The 15169-nt window shown below is 40.6% G+C and overlaps 1 protein-coding gene across 1 annotated transcript in view; it reads left to right on the top strand.

Moving 5' to 3' along the window:
* C1H1orf87 (chromosome 1 C1orf87 homolog) overlaps nt 1–15169 on the top strand; it is a 110001-nt gene that overhangs the window by 39887 nt on the left and 54945 nt on the right. Inside the window, exon 5 of the mRNA XM_075534599.1 lies at nt 10535–10656. Coding sequence (XP_075390714.1) covers nt 10535–10656 — 122 coding nt within the window. The remainder of the gene's footprint in view (nt 1–10534; nt 10657–15169) is intronic.

Here is a 15169-nt window from a genome sequence, read left to right as displayed (position 1 = left end):
AGTAGCTGGTGGATTTGAATTACAGGTCTTGGGGTTAGCAGTCCTGCACTTGTTCAACATCACCAACAAGCCACCTGTTAGATCAGTTATGAAACCTCCTAGAGGTATTCTCAAGATTTATGATATAACAGTTCCAAAGGACCAATGGCCTCTTCCTTGCCTGAGAACTGATCTATTTATATCTATATATGCACAAAATTATATATATATAGTGTAAATATATAAATGTCCTGGTAGTACAGTGGTTAAATACTTGTCTGCTAAGCATTAGGTTGGTATTTAAGACCATAAGCTGCTCTCAGGAGAAACAACCTTGTGATCTGATCCTAGAAAGACCACAGCCTCAGAAGCCATGTAAACATAATACGCAAATATGTATAACAATATATACATATGTTGGGAGACTAGGATATATGTGTGTGTGTATGTGTGTGTGTGTGTATATATATATATGTATATATATATAGATATATGCATGCTATTAGCTGTCATCAAGTCAGCTCCTACCCATAGCAACACTATGTATAATATGACAAAACACTGCTTGGTCCTGTGTCAGCCTCACAATTGTACCTATGTTGCAGCCCATTGTTGCAGCTGCTGTGTCAATCCGTCTTGTTTAAGATACTTATGGGTTTTCCCTTACCATTTGTCCTTTTTCAGGTATTGGTCTCTCCTGGCAATGTGTCCGAAGTACATAATCTCACCAGTTTTGCTTCCAGGGAGCATTCTGGCTCTACTTCTTCTAAGACAGGTTTATTTGTTATTTTGGCAATTCATGATACTTTCAATATTTTTCACCAGCCCCATAATTCAAATGCATCAATTCTTCTTCAGTCTTCCTTATGCAATACCCAACATTCTTTTTTAAATTTAAATTTAATTTTTTATTAAAAGATAATTTTAATGGCGACTCTTACATCTCTTGTCACAATCTATACATCACTGGCATCAGGCAAATTTGTATATATGCCCCCTACCCTTCTGATATCACTATTACCACTCCTGTTCCTGGATTCCGTGTGTCGTAATCTCCCATCTCTTATCAAAACCTGTGTACATGTTCTGGTCTAGTCTGAATTGAGAAGCAGCACTGGGGGTCATGGTAGTGGGGGATGAGGAAGTCTCAAGGAACCAGAGGAATATAGTGTGTTTCATTGATGCTTTACTGCACCCTGGTGACTCATCCCTTCCCTGTGGCCCCTCTGTGGGGAGATTGTTCCACTGTCTACAGATTGGTTTTGGAGATCTGTTCCAATCCCCCTTGTTCTCAACAATATGTTTGTGTTTGTTTGTTATGTGTCTGCTGATGCCTGTTACCCGGTCCCTATGGCTCCTCATGATCACATTGGCGGTATGCTTTTTCCATGTGTACTTGTTGCTTCACTGATGAATGGTAACTTGTGTACCTTCAAGCCTTTAAGACCCCAGGCGCTATATATTTTAATAGCCTGGCACCATCCGCATTCTTCACCACATTTGCTTATGCACCTGTTTTGTCTTCAGCAATTGTTGGGACAGTGAACATCTTACACTGCCTATTTGTTCAAACAAAGTGTTCTTGTATTGAGGGAAGGTATGAGCAGAGGCCCAAAGCCCATCCCCTACCTCAGTGAATTGCCATATAAATACATGTTCATAGGCCAATACCTCTATTTTTGTGGATTAATATATTTACATATGTACACCACTATGTTTATACCTCTATCCATTGCTCTGCTTCCTGTTTCCTTTTACCTTCCTCTTGCACCACCATCACTTTCCCCTTATTTCTGCCTCTTGGTACCTCCTCTTAGCTAATTTGCTATTGCTCCAATACCCACCCCCCACCCCGGATCCCTATCTCCTCCTTGTTATTGACTCTAAAACCCTATTTGTTACCCTGTCTGTGATGCTGCCTGCTCACTGCCCCCAGGTCTTCCTGGGACTGTTGGTCCCACTGCATTCTCCTCGGGCAGTCTTCCCATGCTTATGTTATATAAGTAGGCACACCTACTATGACATAGTCCAAACTGACTTAAAAAAAATTGAAAAGAGAAAATGAAAAGAAACAAGAAGAAAAAAAAAGGGAGGTGGGGGGAGAGAGAGAAGAAATATACAAAAATCCCGGGTCTGTTCGCTGGCCTTCATAATGGTCCAGGAGTTACCCTCAAAGGCTTCCTAGCTTTGCTTTGCTCCAGCTGCTGGTCTGGTTTGTTCCCTTCTTGGTTGGCCCCGCTGTAGGGGGCTCAGACTGCACTACCTTTCCACCATGGGACCCCAGAAATGTCCTCTGTCACAGTCTGCTCCAGTAAGGGGACAACGTGATATGAGCTGTTGTCAGCCACCCAGTCCCCTCTGTGTCCCATTACTTTCCCACAGGGACATCATCTTCCAGACCTGGTGTGCCAGTGTGAGGTCCAGTCTGGCTCTCTCTTTCTCTTCTTCCTTTCTGGTCTGTTTCCGTGTGGGTGTGGCATGCTGGCCTCTCTCCCCAAACTGTAGATTTAGAACACTACCTATTTAGAACCTACCTATTTCTATGGAGGGGTCAGTTTGATTCTGGTTGGGGCCAACCCTGTAGCTCTCTCTTTTCCTGCATTCTTCCCTGTGGCCACGTTGTCCTCATGGTTTGGTGCACCATGGTAGGGTCTGCATGCTCACTCCCAATTCTGTGGAGACAAGACCACTACTCTCCCCCTGGGTGGGTTAGTGCCTTGCTTCCTCCATCATCATTTCACTTTTGCCTCACCCTTTTTCTCTCTCCCTCCTTCCCCATTTTTGTGTTGGACCAACCTATGCCTCCTTGGGTTTGGTCTAACCTCCTCCTGACTCCCTGTATCTCAAACAGAATGTTATGATATAGGTGACTTCTCTTCTACACCTACCTACTGTGCTGATTACACTTACATCAGGGTGCTCCTGCTGTACCTCTCCTTTTGTGATTGGCTGACTTTGCTTAGCAAAATTTCCTCCAACTCCTATGAAAAGACGTGTTTCATGTGCTTATCAGTGCTTTTTAGTGATGCATAGTACTCCATTGTGTGTGTGTGCCAGAGTCTATTAATCCATGTATTTACCGATGGAAATTTAGGTTGTTTCCAACTCTGTGATTGTGCCACAATAAACACTGGAGTGCATGTGACTGGCTGTGGTTTATTTCTTACCTCTTCTGGCTATATGCTCAGGAGTGGGATAGCTAAGTCATAAGTAGATCAATTTCCATTTTCTTTCAGTATCACTAGATTGCTTTCTATATCGGCTGTACATATCTACAAGACTATCAGCAATTCCTATCTCACCACATCCCTTCCAACATTTGTCGCTTTCTGATTTTCTGATTTGGGCTAGCCTCAAATGTGTTAGATGGCATTTCATGGTTGTTTGATTTTCATTTCTCTGATGGCTAATGATCAGGAGCATTTCTTTGTATATTTATTGGCTACATAGGTCTCCTCCCTAGTGAAACTTCTTTTCAGTTCTTTTGCCCACTTCTTCAAAGGGTTAACTATTTTCCTCTTTTTGTGGACAAGAAAGGTATTGTAGATTTTCATAATAGGCCCTTTATCTGTTGTGCCATGGCTAAAATTCCTTTCTCAGTCTGTGGGTTGCCTTGTTAACCACTTGGTAAAGTCTTTTGATACACACAGGTGTTTTATCCTTAGTAAATCCCACTTGTCAATTTCAGGATCTCCTGTGTGTGTACCCTGCCCTATTTCAGTTAATCTTTGTATTCCCTAGGCCAAGTTTCTTAGGTTTATCCCAGTTCCTTCACCAATGGTCCTGATAGTTTGGGGTTTTAGTTCTAGGTCCGTCATCCACCTTGAGTTTGTTCTTGTGAATGGGGTGAGGTAGACATCTTGTTTCATTTATCTACATGTGAATTCCCATTGTTTCCAGCACCACTTGTTAAATAGGGCCTCTCCCTCCCACTCAATGCTTGGGAGCCCTTGTCAAAGATCAATTGTCTATATGCTGATGGTTCTATTTTTGAGTTGTCTATTCTTTTCCATTGGTCTGTGTATCTGCCATTACGCCAGTACCACGCTGTTTTGACCATTGTGGCTGTGTAGTAGATGTTGAAGTCAAGTAAAGAGAACCCTCTGACTTTTTCCTTCTTCTTGAGGCGTTCTTTGCTAATTCCGGGCTTCTTCCCCCTCCATATGAAATAGATAGTCAGTTTTTCCAATTCTTTGGAGAGTTGTTGGTATTTGAATCAGGGTAGCGTTAAACCTGGGTAGGATAGACATCTTTACTCTATTGGGTTTTCCAATCCATGAGTATGGGATATTCTTCCATTTGTGGAGGTCCCTTTTGGTTTCCTGTAGTAAGGTCTTATAACTTTCCTTGTATAGATCTTTGTTGTTTTGGTTAAATAAATACCTAGATATTTCCATTTGTTCTTGCCTATTGTGAATGGTACTGCCTTCTTGATCTCCTCTCCGTGGTCTTGTCTGATGTATATAGCAAACCAATTGACTTTTGTTTGTTGATTTTGTATCCTGCCACTCTTATTAATTAATAATCCTCTATTGCTGTCAGTACTACGGTTGTGGAGCTTTGGGGATTTTCAATGTACAGAATCATGTCATCTGCAAATAACAATAATTTCACCTCCTCCTCTCACAACTGGATACCTTTGATGTCCTTTAATTGTCTTATTTTATTAACTAGGACCTCCAGTATGATAATGAATAGAAGTGGGGATGTTAGCTGTCGGCTTTTTGTCGATAACTTGTATTAACTTGAGGAATTGATCGTCCATTCCTATCCTCTTGAGTGTCTTAATTAGGAATGAGTGCTGGATGTTGTCAAATGGTTTTTCTATGTCAGCTGATATTACCATGTAATTCTTATACTTTTTCTTATCAATATGGTGTATAATGTTGATGGATTTTCAGATCCCTGCATCCCTGGGATGAATCCTACCTGATCCTGATGGGTGAGGTGTTTTATATACTTTTGCATTCTATTGGCCAATATCTTGTTGAAGATTTTTGCATCTATATTCATTAGAGATATCGGTCTACAGTTCTCTATTCCTGTGGGATCCTTGTTCTGTTTGGGTATCAAAGTTACACTAGCTTCGTAAAATGAGTTTGGGAGTTTGCCATCCTTTTCTATGCTCTGTGGAGGATCAGTGTCAGCTCTTTCCTGAATGCTTTGTAGAATTCTCCTGTAAAGCCATCTGGTCTGGGAGTTTTTTTGTTGGTAGCTTTTTGATAACCATATCTATTTCTTCTTTTTCTATGGGTTTGCATAGGTTCTTGACCTCTATCTGGAATAGTCTAGGGAGGGATTGCTTTTCCAAGTATTTGTCCATGTCTTCCACATAGTTGAATTCATTATAGAATAGACTTTAATAGTACTTTCTGATAATCCTTTTAATCTCATTAGGGTCTGTTATTATCCCCTCTGTTTCATTCCTTATCCTAGCTATTGTTGTTTACTCTTTCCTTTCTTTGATTAGGTTTGCCAACAGTCAGTCAATTCTGTTGATCCTTTCAAAGAACCAATTTTTGCTGCATTAACTTTCTGCGTTGTTCTTTTGTCTTCCCAGTGGTTCAACTCTGCCTTGATTTTTATTATTTATTTACTTTTGCTATTGGAGGGATTGTTCTGTTGACTCTGTTCTAGTTTCTGGAGGTTTTGTGAGAGTGTATCCATTATAAGTCTCTCTTCCTTTTGTTATATGCCCTTCTGGCTAATAAGTTACCTCTGATGACTGCTTTCACCATGTCCCATAGGTTCTGACATGTTGTATTCTCAGTCTCATTAGCTTCCGGAAACTTTCTGATCTCCTTTCTAATCTGGGTCAGTACCCACTCATGTTGCAGAAAAGCATTATTTATCCTCCAATTTTTTGCCCTTGTTTTTCTGGGTTGTTTTTTTTAATTGATCTCCAGTTTATGGCATGGTGATCTGAGAAGGACATCTGCGTAATCTATATGTTTGTATTTACTCAGGTTTAACTTGTGTCCCAGCATGTGGTCTATTTTTGAAAATGAGTCATGTGTGCTTGAGAAGAATGTGAACTGTTTTTGCATTGGGATGGAAAGCTCTAAATATGTCTATTAGATCTAGTTGCCTAATTGTAGTGTTGAGCTCTATAGTTTCTTTGCTGAGCTTCCTCCCCAATGACCTATCTTTCTCTGAAAGTGGTATATTAAAGTCAACTACTATAATTGTTGAATCTGTGATATCTTTTTGCATGTTTCGAATAGTTTATTTGACAGATTTCATGGGTCTTTGATTTGGTGCATAGATATTTATTATGCTCACCAGTTATTGGTTAAGTGACCTTTTGAGCATTTTATAGTGCCCTACCTTATCTCTTTTTATGGTTTGAACCTTGAGATCAGTTTTGTCTGAGATTAGGATTCTGACTCCTGCCTTTTTTGAGTTGCCGTTTGCCTGATATATCTTCTACCAGCCTTTTATTCTTAGTTCATTCTTGTCTGTGAGCTAAAGATGTATTTCCTAAAGGCAACAGATCAATGGGTTATATTTTCCAAGTCAGCCTGCAAGCCTTTTTATTTTAGTGTAGGAGTTAAAGCCATTGATATATAGAGTTATCACAATCTGTGGATTCATTGTTGACATCTTGTGCCTTTTGTTTTGGGAGTTTCCCTATTACCCTTCTTATCACTGTACTGTGTCTTTGTGGAGGGCTTCTGTATTACCTTCTTTTCCCTCTGAGGCCATGTTATCTTGGTGATTGTTATCACCTCGTTGGCTTCTGGTTGTAGTTGGGTGATCTGATATTCTCCTGTTTGTGCTTGATGGATGGTGGTCTTCTGGCCATAGAGAGTTGGCAAGGCTTTTTTGCAGGGTTGGGTGTCTTTAAGTTTTTACTTCTCCTTAAAGACCTTTATCTCTCCTATCTTACTAGATAATTTTGCAGGGTAAAGGATTCTAGGGGAGGTGTTTTATCTTTGAGTTTTTGGAAGATATTACTCCACTCTCTCCTCCTCTTCATGGTTTCTTTTGATAGGGCTGAGCATATTCTTACCTGAGAGCCATTGTAAGTTACTGTCTTCCTTTCTCTTGCTGCTCTTAGGATGTTCTCTTTTTCCTCAAAGTTGGATAGTTTAATTATTATATGTGTTGGTGAGTTTTTCCTGGGGTTTAGTCTAATTGGTGTCCTCTCTGTTTTCTGTTTGAGTGACTGATTCTCATTCATTAAGGTGGGAAATTTTCTTCCAGAAATTCCCTTGTTACTTTAGCTGTTGATTTCTTCAGTGTGTCTTTTTCCACTAGGCCAATAATTTGGATGTTGTTCCTCTTCATAGCATCTGTCACTGATCTCAGCGTTTCTTCTGCCTCTTTTGTTATCTTGTTTGATTGTCTTTCTCATTTACTAAGGTCTTTCTGATTGTCTTTAAGATCATTGATGTAGTTCTCAGCCTCCTCTAGTCTGTTCATGAGATCCATGATCTTATATGTAGCTTCTGCTACTTCATCTGTTAGCTCTTGTATTTCCCTTTGGTGCATGGACTTCATCCCTTCTATGGTGGACTTCATTTCCTGTATCATTGCATCCTTTGTTTGTGTAGCTTCGCTCATTGCCTGTATTACTTCAAGCAGTCTTCTGAAAATTTCTTTTTGTGGCATATCCATGTCAGATTCTTCTATGAGCATTGTTAGTTCTGTTGTGGTGGTTTGTCTTTCTTGTTTTCTTATTGTTTATGATATTATGTTGTTTATGTGATGGTTTTGAAGAGCTGGATGCCATGTTTCTGGGAGACCAAGAGGCCTTGTGTTCTTCCTCTGTGTGACTGACAATAGTGTTCTCAAGGGTTTCCTGTGGACTACTATGGAAGTGGGTAAGACTGCTGTGTAGGCAGGTGCCACTCAGTAGTCAACATAGATATGAGGTTGTGTGCACCAGTATGGACACCTATGGGAAACTCAGTTTGACTGGTAGATAGCTCCCAGTACAGTGATAGAGCTGTTGGGGGCCAATGGGTGGTGGTGGCCCTGTTGGGGTCTTAGGTGGTGTGGCTAGTGTGAGCTGAAGAGCTCCAAGAATCAGGCTGCTGCTTTCCTGGGTTCTGGAGCTAGGCTAAATTTGGGGGAAAGATACCCTCTGGACCAGGGATATACTCTCCACTGTTCCACTCGCTACATGGGCTGGGAGGGGACAGTGCTCTGGGCTGGGAGTGGCAGGGTCTTACAGAAGCTACAGTGCTAGAGAAATGGTTGGCAGGGATTGTGAGTGCCACCCATGCAGACAGAGACAGGCTGGGGCTATGATGAGCTGAGGCACCCTGGGAGTGGTAGGGGCTGTGCCCCCATAGACATGGCAGATACAACTCGTGAGGTGGGGTTGGTGGGTGGAAGTGACCCAGGTACTAGTGCTGGGTGTCCCCAGCTGCAGGTGATCAAACGTGCTGTGGGTTAGGCCCTGGGGTCCTGGGTGGCTGTTAGGAGGGTCCAGAGCTTGGGAGAAAGGTGCATCTTTCCTGGAAGGGAGCTACAAGTGGATAGTTGCTATGTGGTGGTAAGGCCCAGCCTTGGGGAGCTCTACGTGATAGCTGTCCAGTTCCTGAGGTGGCAACCAGGCCAGGGGGAGAGTGGGGCACACTGGTAGCTGGTGACGGAGGTGCACAAAAGTCATGCAGCCAGCAGGAAATCCATGGTATATGGACCTAGATCTCTAGGACCTGGAAAAAGGCAGATGCAGGGAAGGACCATCTCCCAGGCAGGTAGGCCCCCTCGGGTCTTCATGGGGATTTTTCCACTCACCAGAACACTTCCACTTAACCTCACAGACACACCAGAGCTCCCCATATGGGCTGCTTACCTGGGTGCCATCTTGAAGCTCCTCCCAATATCCAACTTTCTCATTCTTAAGAGGCAATTTAAATACCATGTTCTGGGCCAGGTTTATGTTAGTCCTCAAAGTAGCATCCTTACTTTTCAACACTTTAAAGAAATCTTGTGCAGCAAATTTACCCAATGCAATGTGTCATATGATCTCTTGACTGCTGCGTCCATGAACATTAATTGTGGAAAAATGCAAGGTTAAATTTTAGATGATTTCAACTTTTTATCCATGTTGCATGATGTTACCTATTGGTCCAGCTGTAAAGATTTTTGACTTCTTGACATTGAACTGTGATCCACACTAAAGCCTGCAATCCTTGATCTTTATTATATATACATGTGTGTGTGTAATTCCAACTCATAGTGAGCCTATGTAAGGTTTCCAAGACTAAATAGTGGAGCAGACAGCCGCACCTTTTCTCAATAAATGTCTGGTGGGTTTAAATTGCTGGCTTTGTGGTTATACACCTGAACACCTAGTCCACAGTGTCAAAATTTTAATATTTATTGAATATATAGAGAGCTCTGATGCTGCAATGTTTAAGCACTTGACTGCTAACTGAGAGATTGGCTGCTCAAATCCACCCAATGGTTCCTGTAAACATTACAACCTTAAAAGCCCTATGGAGCAGGTCTATGCTGTCAAATGGGGTCACTAGGAATCAAAATCAACTTAATGGCACATAATAACAATTATAGGAGCCCTGTTAGCTTAGTGGTTTTGCATTGAGCTGGATTTGAAAGGTCAGCAGTTCAAAACCACCAGCCACTCTGCAAGAGAGAGTTGGAGCTTCCTCCTCCCATAAAGAGGTACCGTCTCTGAAGCTCACAGAGGCAGTTCTACTCTGCCCTATAGGGATGCTATGAGACAACATCAGCTCGATGGCAGTGAGTTTTGGTTTTAACACCAATTACATTATCTACAGGTATAAGTGAGTGTGTATATGTTTGATGGAGTAAACACATGTCTGATAGACACACCTTATTTGCTGTGGGTGTGCCATCTCTTCTAACTCACATGACTCCATGTGTGTCAGGGTAGAACTGTGCTCCATAGGTTTTCAGTAGCTGAAGTGGATCGCTATCTCCTGAGGTAACTCCAACTACCAACTTCTAATTAAAAGAACATGTTTACCCTTCTTTGTGCCACCTGGGAAACCATGTAACACATACATAGATATATTTTATATATCATACATAACATTTATACCAAGTTTTATGGATAGATGATAGGACTAAGTTATTCTTCAGTAACAAGCTTCCAGTGTTCGAGTCTTAAAATAGTGTAAGTTTTTTATATTAAATTTCTACAAGTTTCATGTGGGCTCTTCTCAGCTTTTGTCATGATCTTAGTTTCAAGGGCAAGGCTTATCAAGCAACCAGTCTGAGATGGTTTGGCCCCTGATGGCAGAGGGGAAGAAAGAACTCCCCTGGCCTGACACTACACAGAGTGCACACACCATGTCTGCCCACAACTTATTTGCTAGAACGAGTCACGTGGATCTGACCACAAGGCATCCAGATTATATCATCCTTCCAACTGTCCAGAAGGAAGAATAATATATTTCCAAGAATTTCACTAATAATAACCATGCTATATTTTTAAACTAGTTATAAAACTTTTAATGTTGAAAGTCTTCCAAATGCGTTTCACCTTGGTAGATGTCTTTCCCTCTCACATACGTTTGAAGGAGACTGTACTGTTTTTTTTTTAATTAATTTTCAGGTAAATTATGAAAAGCTACTTTGGTTTTTAAAAGTGGTGGCCTCAAATGACGCAGAGCCAAGCAGAACAGTTGTGGACAATAAGCTGAGGAGAACCCAGAGTCCTACCAACCAGAATCAAAGGTATTTATCTCCAATTTGAGAGGTATGTGCACTTATAAGGTCGGCAGGGATCTTAGATGCCAATTGCTGTAAAGCCTTGATCAATGTAAAGTCACTTTTCTCCTCACCCAGACTTGGTTTATGCTTTTAGTTCGCTCTATCTTGTATACAGGCCTGCTTAAAAAGCAAGGAGCTGTGACTGAATGTGTCTTAATACCGAACATGTGTGTATGTGTGTTTTAAGTGATGTTTTGTGCTTTCAGGGAAGGTTTACACATAAACTTGTGTTTCCAATCAGCAAGTTTTCACAACTCCTTCAGAGGCATTGGTGACATGCCCCACAATGTGTGGCCATTCTCATTATTTCTGTGTGAGTCATCGACTGAGCATGTGTGTTCTTTGGGGGTGTGGTGGGAAAATGGGAAACGCTAGCTCCCAATAACAAATGATGATGAGGTGTAGCAGATCCCTTCAATAAGGTGTGTTTCTAGAAATGCACTCTGAGTCAGTTAATGCCAGGGTTACAGGGAGGAACATGGCAAACTTGAGGTTCAGGAAACAACTCTCCCTTCCCAAGTGTAACTAGGATGGGATGGATATCATTAGAGAGAAGGCAAAATAAAACATGGTGTTGTTTGCTCATAGAAGGGACAACATACAGCGCTTAGGACGAACACAGCCTTCTTCACCAGATGCCTGGGCTCAACTTCTATCTACACTACTTAACTGTGTGACGTTGGTTACGTAACCTCTGTGTGCTTCTACTCTCCCATTGTAAAACGAGCATGACAGACGCCCTTTGGGGATTTATTATGAACAGTAAATTTCTTAATAATTGCAAAGATCTTAAAAGTGGTTTTTGGGACATAGTAAGTGCTCTATAAATGTGTTCTTATTTTAAAACTTTCATTTCAGAAGAAACTCCTCCAATGATTGTTTCCCTTGTTAGTTGCCAACAAATTGATTCCAACTCATGGTGACCCTATGTCAATTAGAATAAAACATTGCTCATTCCAACTACATTCCTGCAGATCATCGCTAAAGTGTAGGCTCTTGTGGTAGCCACTGTATCAATCCATTGCATTGGGGGTACTTTCAGACACATTCTGGTGGAACTTCTTCCAAGACAGATATGCTCATCGTTCTGGAATCCACGATATACTTAATATTCGTCACCAATTCGTCTCTGGCATACTTCAAAGGCATCGATTCTCTTTTCTCTTCCTTTTTTGTATGTGTGCAACAGAAAATATGGCTTAGATCAGGTGTACCTTAGTCTTCAAAGTAGCACGAAGGCTCTGGTGGTTGATCTTCATCAGAGAATGCTTCAAGTCCTCTGTGCTTTCAGCCAGCAAGGTCATGCCATCTGCGTATTGCAGATAGGTAATGAGTCTTCTTCCGATGCTGGTGCCTTATTCTCCTTCCTGTCATCCAGCTTCTCAGGTTATTTATTCAGCACACAGGTTGATGAAGGACAACTCAAGGATATAACCCGAACTCACACCTTTTCTAATTTTAAAACATTCATTATTTTATATTCCATTTGAATGACTGTTTCTTTGTTTATATGCAAGTTCCACATGAGCAGAATTACATGCTCTGGAATTCTTATTCTTCTCAATGCTATCCATATTTTTTATGATCTACATAGTCAAATCTTTACACATAGTAAGCATCTTTCTGGTATTCTCTGATTTCCGGTAAGATTCCCAGGTTTTCTGAATTTGTCTTGAGTTTCTGTCAATTTCCTTTTGAAGTACTGCTACAACTATATTTTGAATTATCTATAGCAAAAAATTTACTTGTGACAATAATGATATTGGTTAAAAATACTCTCATTTTTTATCGCTTTTCTTTGAAAAGATCATAAATATGAATCAGTTACCATTAGTTGGTCCGGTAACAATCTTCCAAATATCTTGACATTTATGTGGGGGGCGGGGCGGGGGGCTTCACAGGCTGCATCTGTTTGTTAAAACATCTCAATTGGTATTTCATTAACTTATGAAACTTTATTTTGTGCTAATGCTTTTGGACTTCTTCCTTCAATACCATCTGTTCTTTATCATAGGCTACCTACTGAAATGGTTGAACTTCAGTCAATTATTTCTGATTCAATGAATCTGTATATTCTTTGTATATTAGACAGGGTTCTCTAGAGAAACAAAACCAGAATGCTAATTTCATATATATTTATATAGCTAGATATATAACATAAGAAATACACAGTTAATTAATCTATAAAGCAGTACCAATGGCTCAGGGCAACTCACTCCTGTGAGACAGCTGTGAGACACTGCCATTCCTTCAAGTCTTGAGGCTGCCAGGTAGTCCTCTGTAGAGTAATTCAGGCTATCTGGGCACAGGCAACAAACAACAAGGCAGGTCACCAACAGTCAGCCACATGACATGGTTTGACAGTCCCCAGCTCAAGAGATGTCAGTTCCAACAGTGTGGCAAAGCAGGTCTTGATGGAATCTCAAATTACAGTGACACAGTTCATGGGTTAGGTGTCCCACAGGAAGTGTAGCTTGCAAATTGAGGCAAAGAACAAGCAAGGCAGCCGCACACTGGTCCGATGATCAAAGAGCAAGAGACAAGCGAGGCGAGGCTTGCCAAGCCATTTATCTGTCCACCCTTCAATTAATGTCCCATGTGTTCATTGGCCATGTTGGCACAATAAACCCACCTATCACACTTCCCATCTTTTTTTATGCTTCCTGTGTTGTTCAATATTTTGTCCATGGAATAATATTTCAACTTAAGTCTGTAATTTTTCTTCAGTTTTTCAGCTGAGACGTGTCAAAGTATTCTTCCTTTTGGTTTTCTAAGTCCAGGTATTTACATATTTCTTTATAACACTTTGCTTTGTTTCCTCAAGCAGCATTCCCTTTGAAATCTTCTGTTACTTCAGAATTTCTTCCTGTTTCTTTCTTCCTTGTCTTTATAATGATATTTTGCTTTCTTCATATATGATGTTCTTGATGTCATCCCTCAACTCCTCTGTTCTTCAGTCATTAGTCTTCCATGAGTCAAGGTTATTTTTGTGAGGAGTTCTAAATTCAATTAAGTTTGTACTCAAGCTTGTACTTTGGATTTTGTTCACTTGGCTTTAACGTGAACGTGCATATGAGCAACTGGTGGTCTTTTCTGCAGCCATTTCCTGCTCTAGTTGATTGTGAGCTTCTCCATGGTCTCTTTTCACGGACGTAGTCAATTTGATATCTTTATATAATGAGTTACACATGTATAGGTACCAATAGTGCTGTTAACAAAGATATTTGGCATGAATAAATCATTGGTCTTTAAAAATTCTATCATGAGATCTCTCTTATCTTTTCTATCATGGCCATATTTTGCAACTGCTGATCCTCCTTCACGGTTTCCAACTTTTGTATTCCAGTCACCAGTAATTAGAAATGCTTCTCAACCAAATGCTTGATCAATTTAAGACTGCAAAACATGGTAAACTTTTCTTCATCTTTGGCATTAGTGGTTTGTGTATAAATTTGAGTATTAGTCATAACACGTTCTTCCTTGTAGGCAGATGGATATTATCTTATCACTGATAGCATTACTCTTCCAGATAAACCGTGAAATTATCTTTTTTGATGATGAATGCAATACTATTTATCTTCAAGTTGTCATTCTCAGTGTAGTACACCATGTGATTTCAATATGCCAGAAGGGTCTTCCCAATTATAAATAGTGACGCCACGTGACATTGGAGTTAAATGCCTGCTCTTAGGAAACAGATAGAATTTTCTATTAAAATGTCCCTGAACCAAGAGTTGGACTTGATTTCTTTCTATGTGTACTCTATTCCCTTTTTATTGTGATATTTTACTCATGAAACAGTAAATTCCAATTGCTTGCCTAGGCACTCTTTGCTAGACATAGCAAATCTAGAGATTGGCAAGTCCCACAACCCCCCATATCATAGTTCTCAGAAAATGATACTGCAGGAGGGTATGCTGGTTAAATATCATTGTGGAAGTAACTCTCTTGGAAGTCACTAACTCTGGAATGTTTTACTTGCCAGCACCAGCTTTCATATACTACAAACCAAGACATTGTGGGCCTGAGAGTCGGCACTAGGGCACATGGCCGCTCTTTGCAGACATTGGTCTTATGAGTCCAAGACAGTAGGCCTTTCCTGTCCCCTCCCCTAGCTTAAGTGCCTTTGGATTTAAACTAACAGTGTTTTCCTTTCAGATAGTCATTGAACTTGTAATTCTTTACATGACATTTGAGATTAAGAACAGCATCTTTCCTGGACAACTCTGTGTAACACAGTTCTAGCATAGTTCCTGGCCCACGGCAGATACATGAACATATGTCTTCATTTAATCCATACCTCAGTGACATAGTAGAGCTTGTGTAACCTCATGTATGTCTAGATATCTGTTCTTTAACAGCAACCACAACAACATCAAAAACAAGGTACATACTGAGACAATTTTGAGCTCATCAGAGATGTTATTGCTTTATATGAACCAGATATGAATTTGTAGCAGTGCAGCATTGATAGTCT

This window comes from Tenrec ecaudatus, chromosome 1 (genome assembly GCF_050624435.1).
Source record: "Tenrec ecaudatus isolate mTenEca1 chromosome 1, mTenEca1.hap1, whole genome shotgun sequence".
NCBI lineage: Eukaryota > Metazoa > Chordata > Mammalia > Afrosoricida > Tenrecidae > Tenrec > Tenrec ecaudatus.
This window is presented reverse-complemented; position numbering and strand designations above follow the sequence as displayed.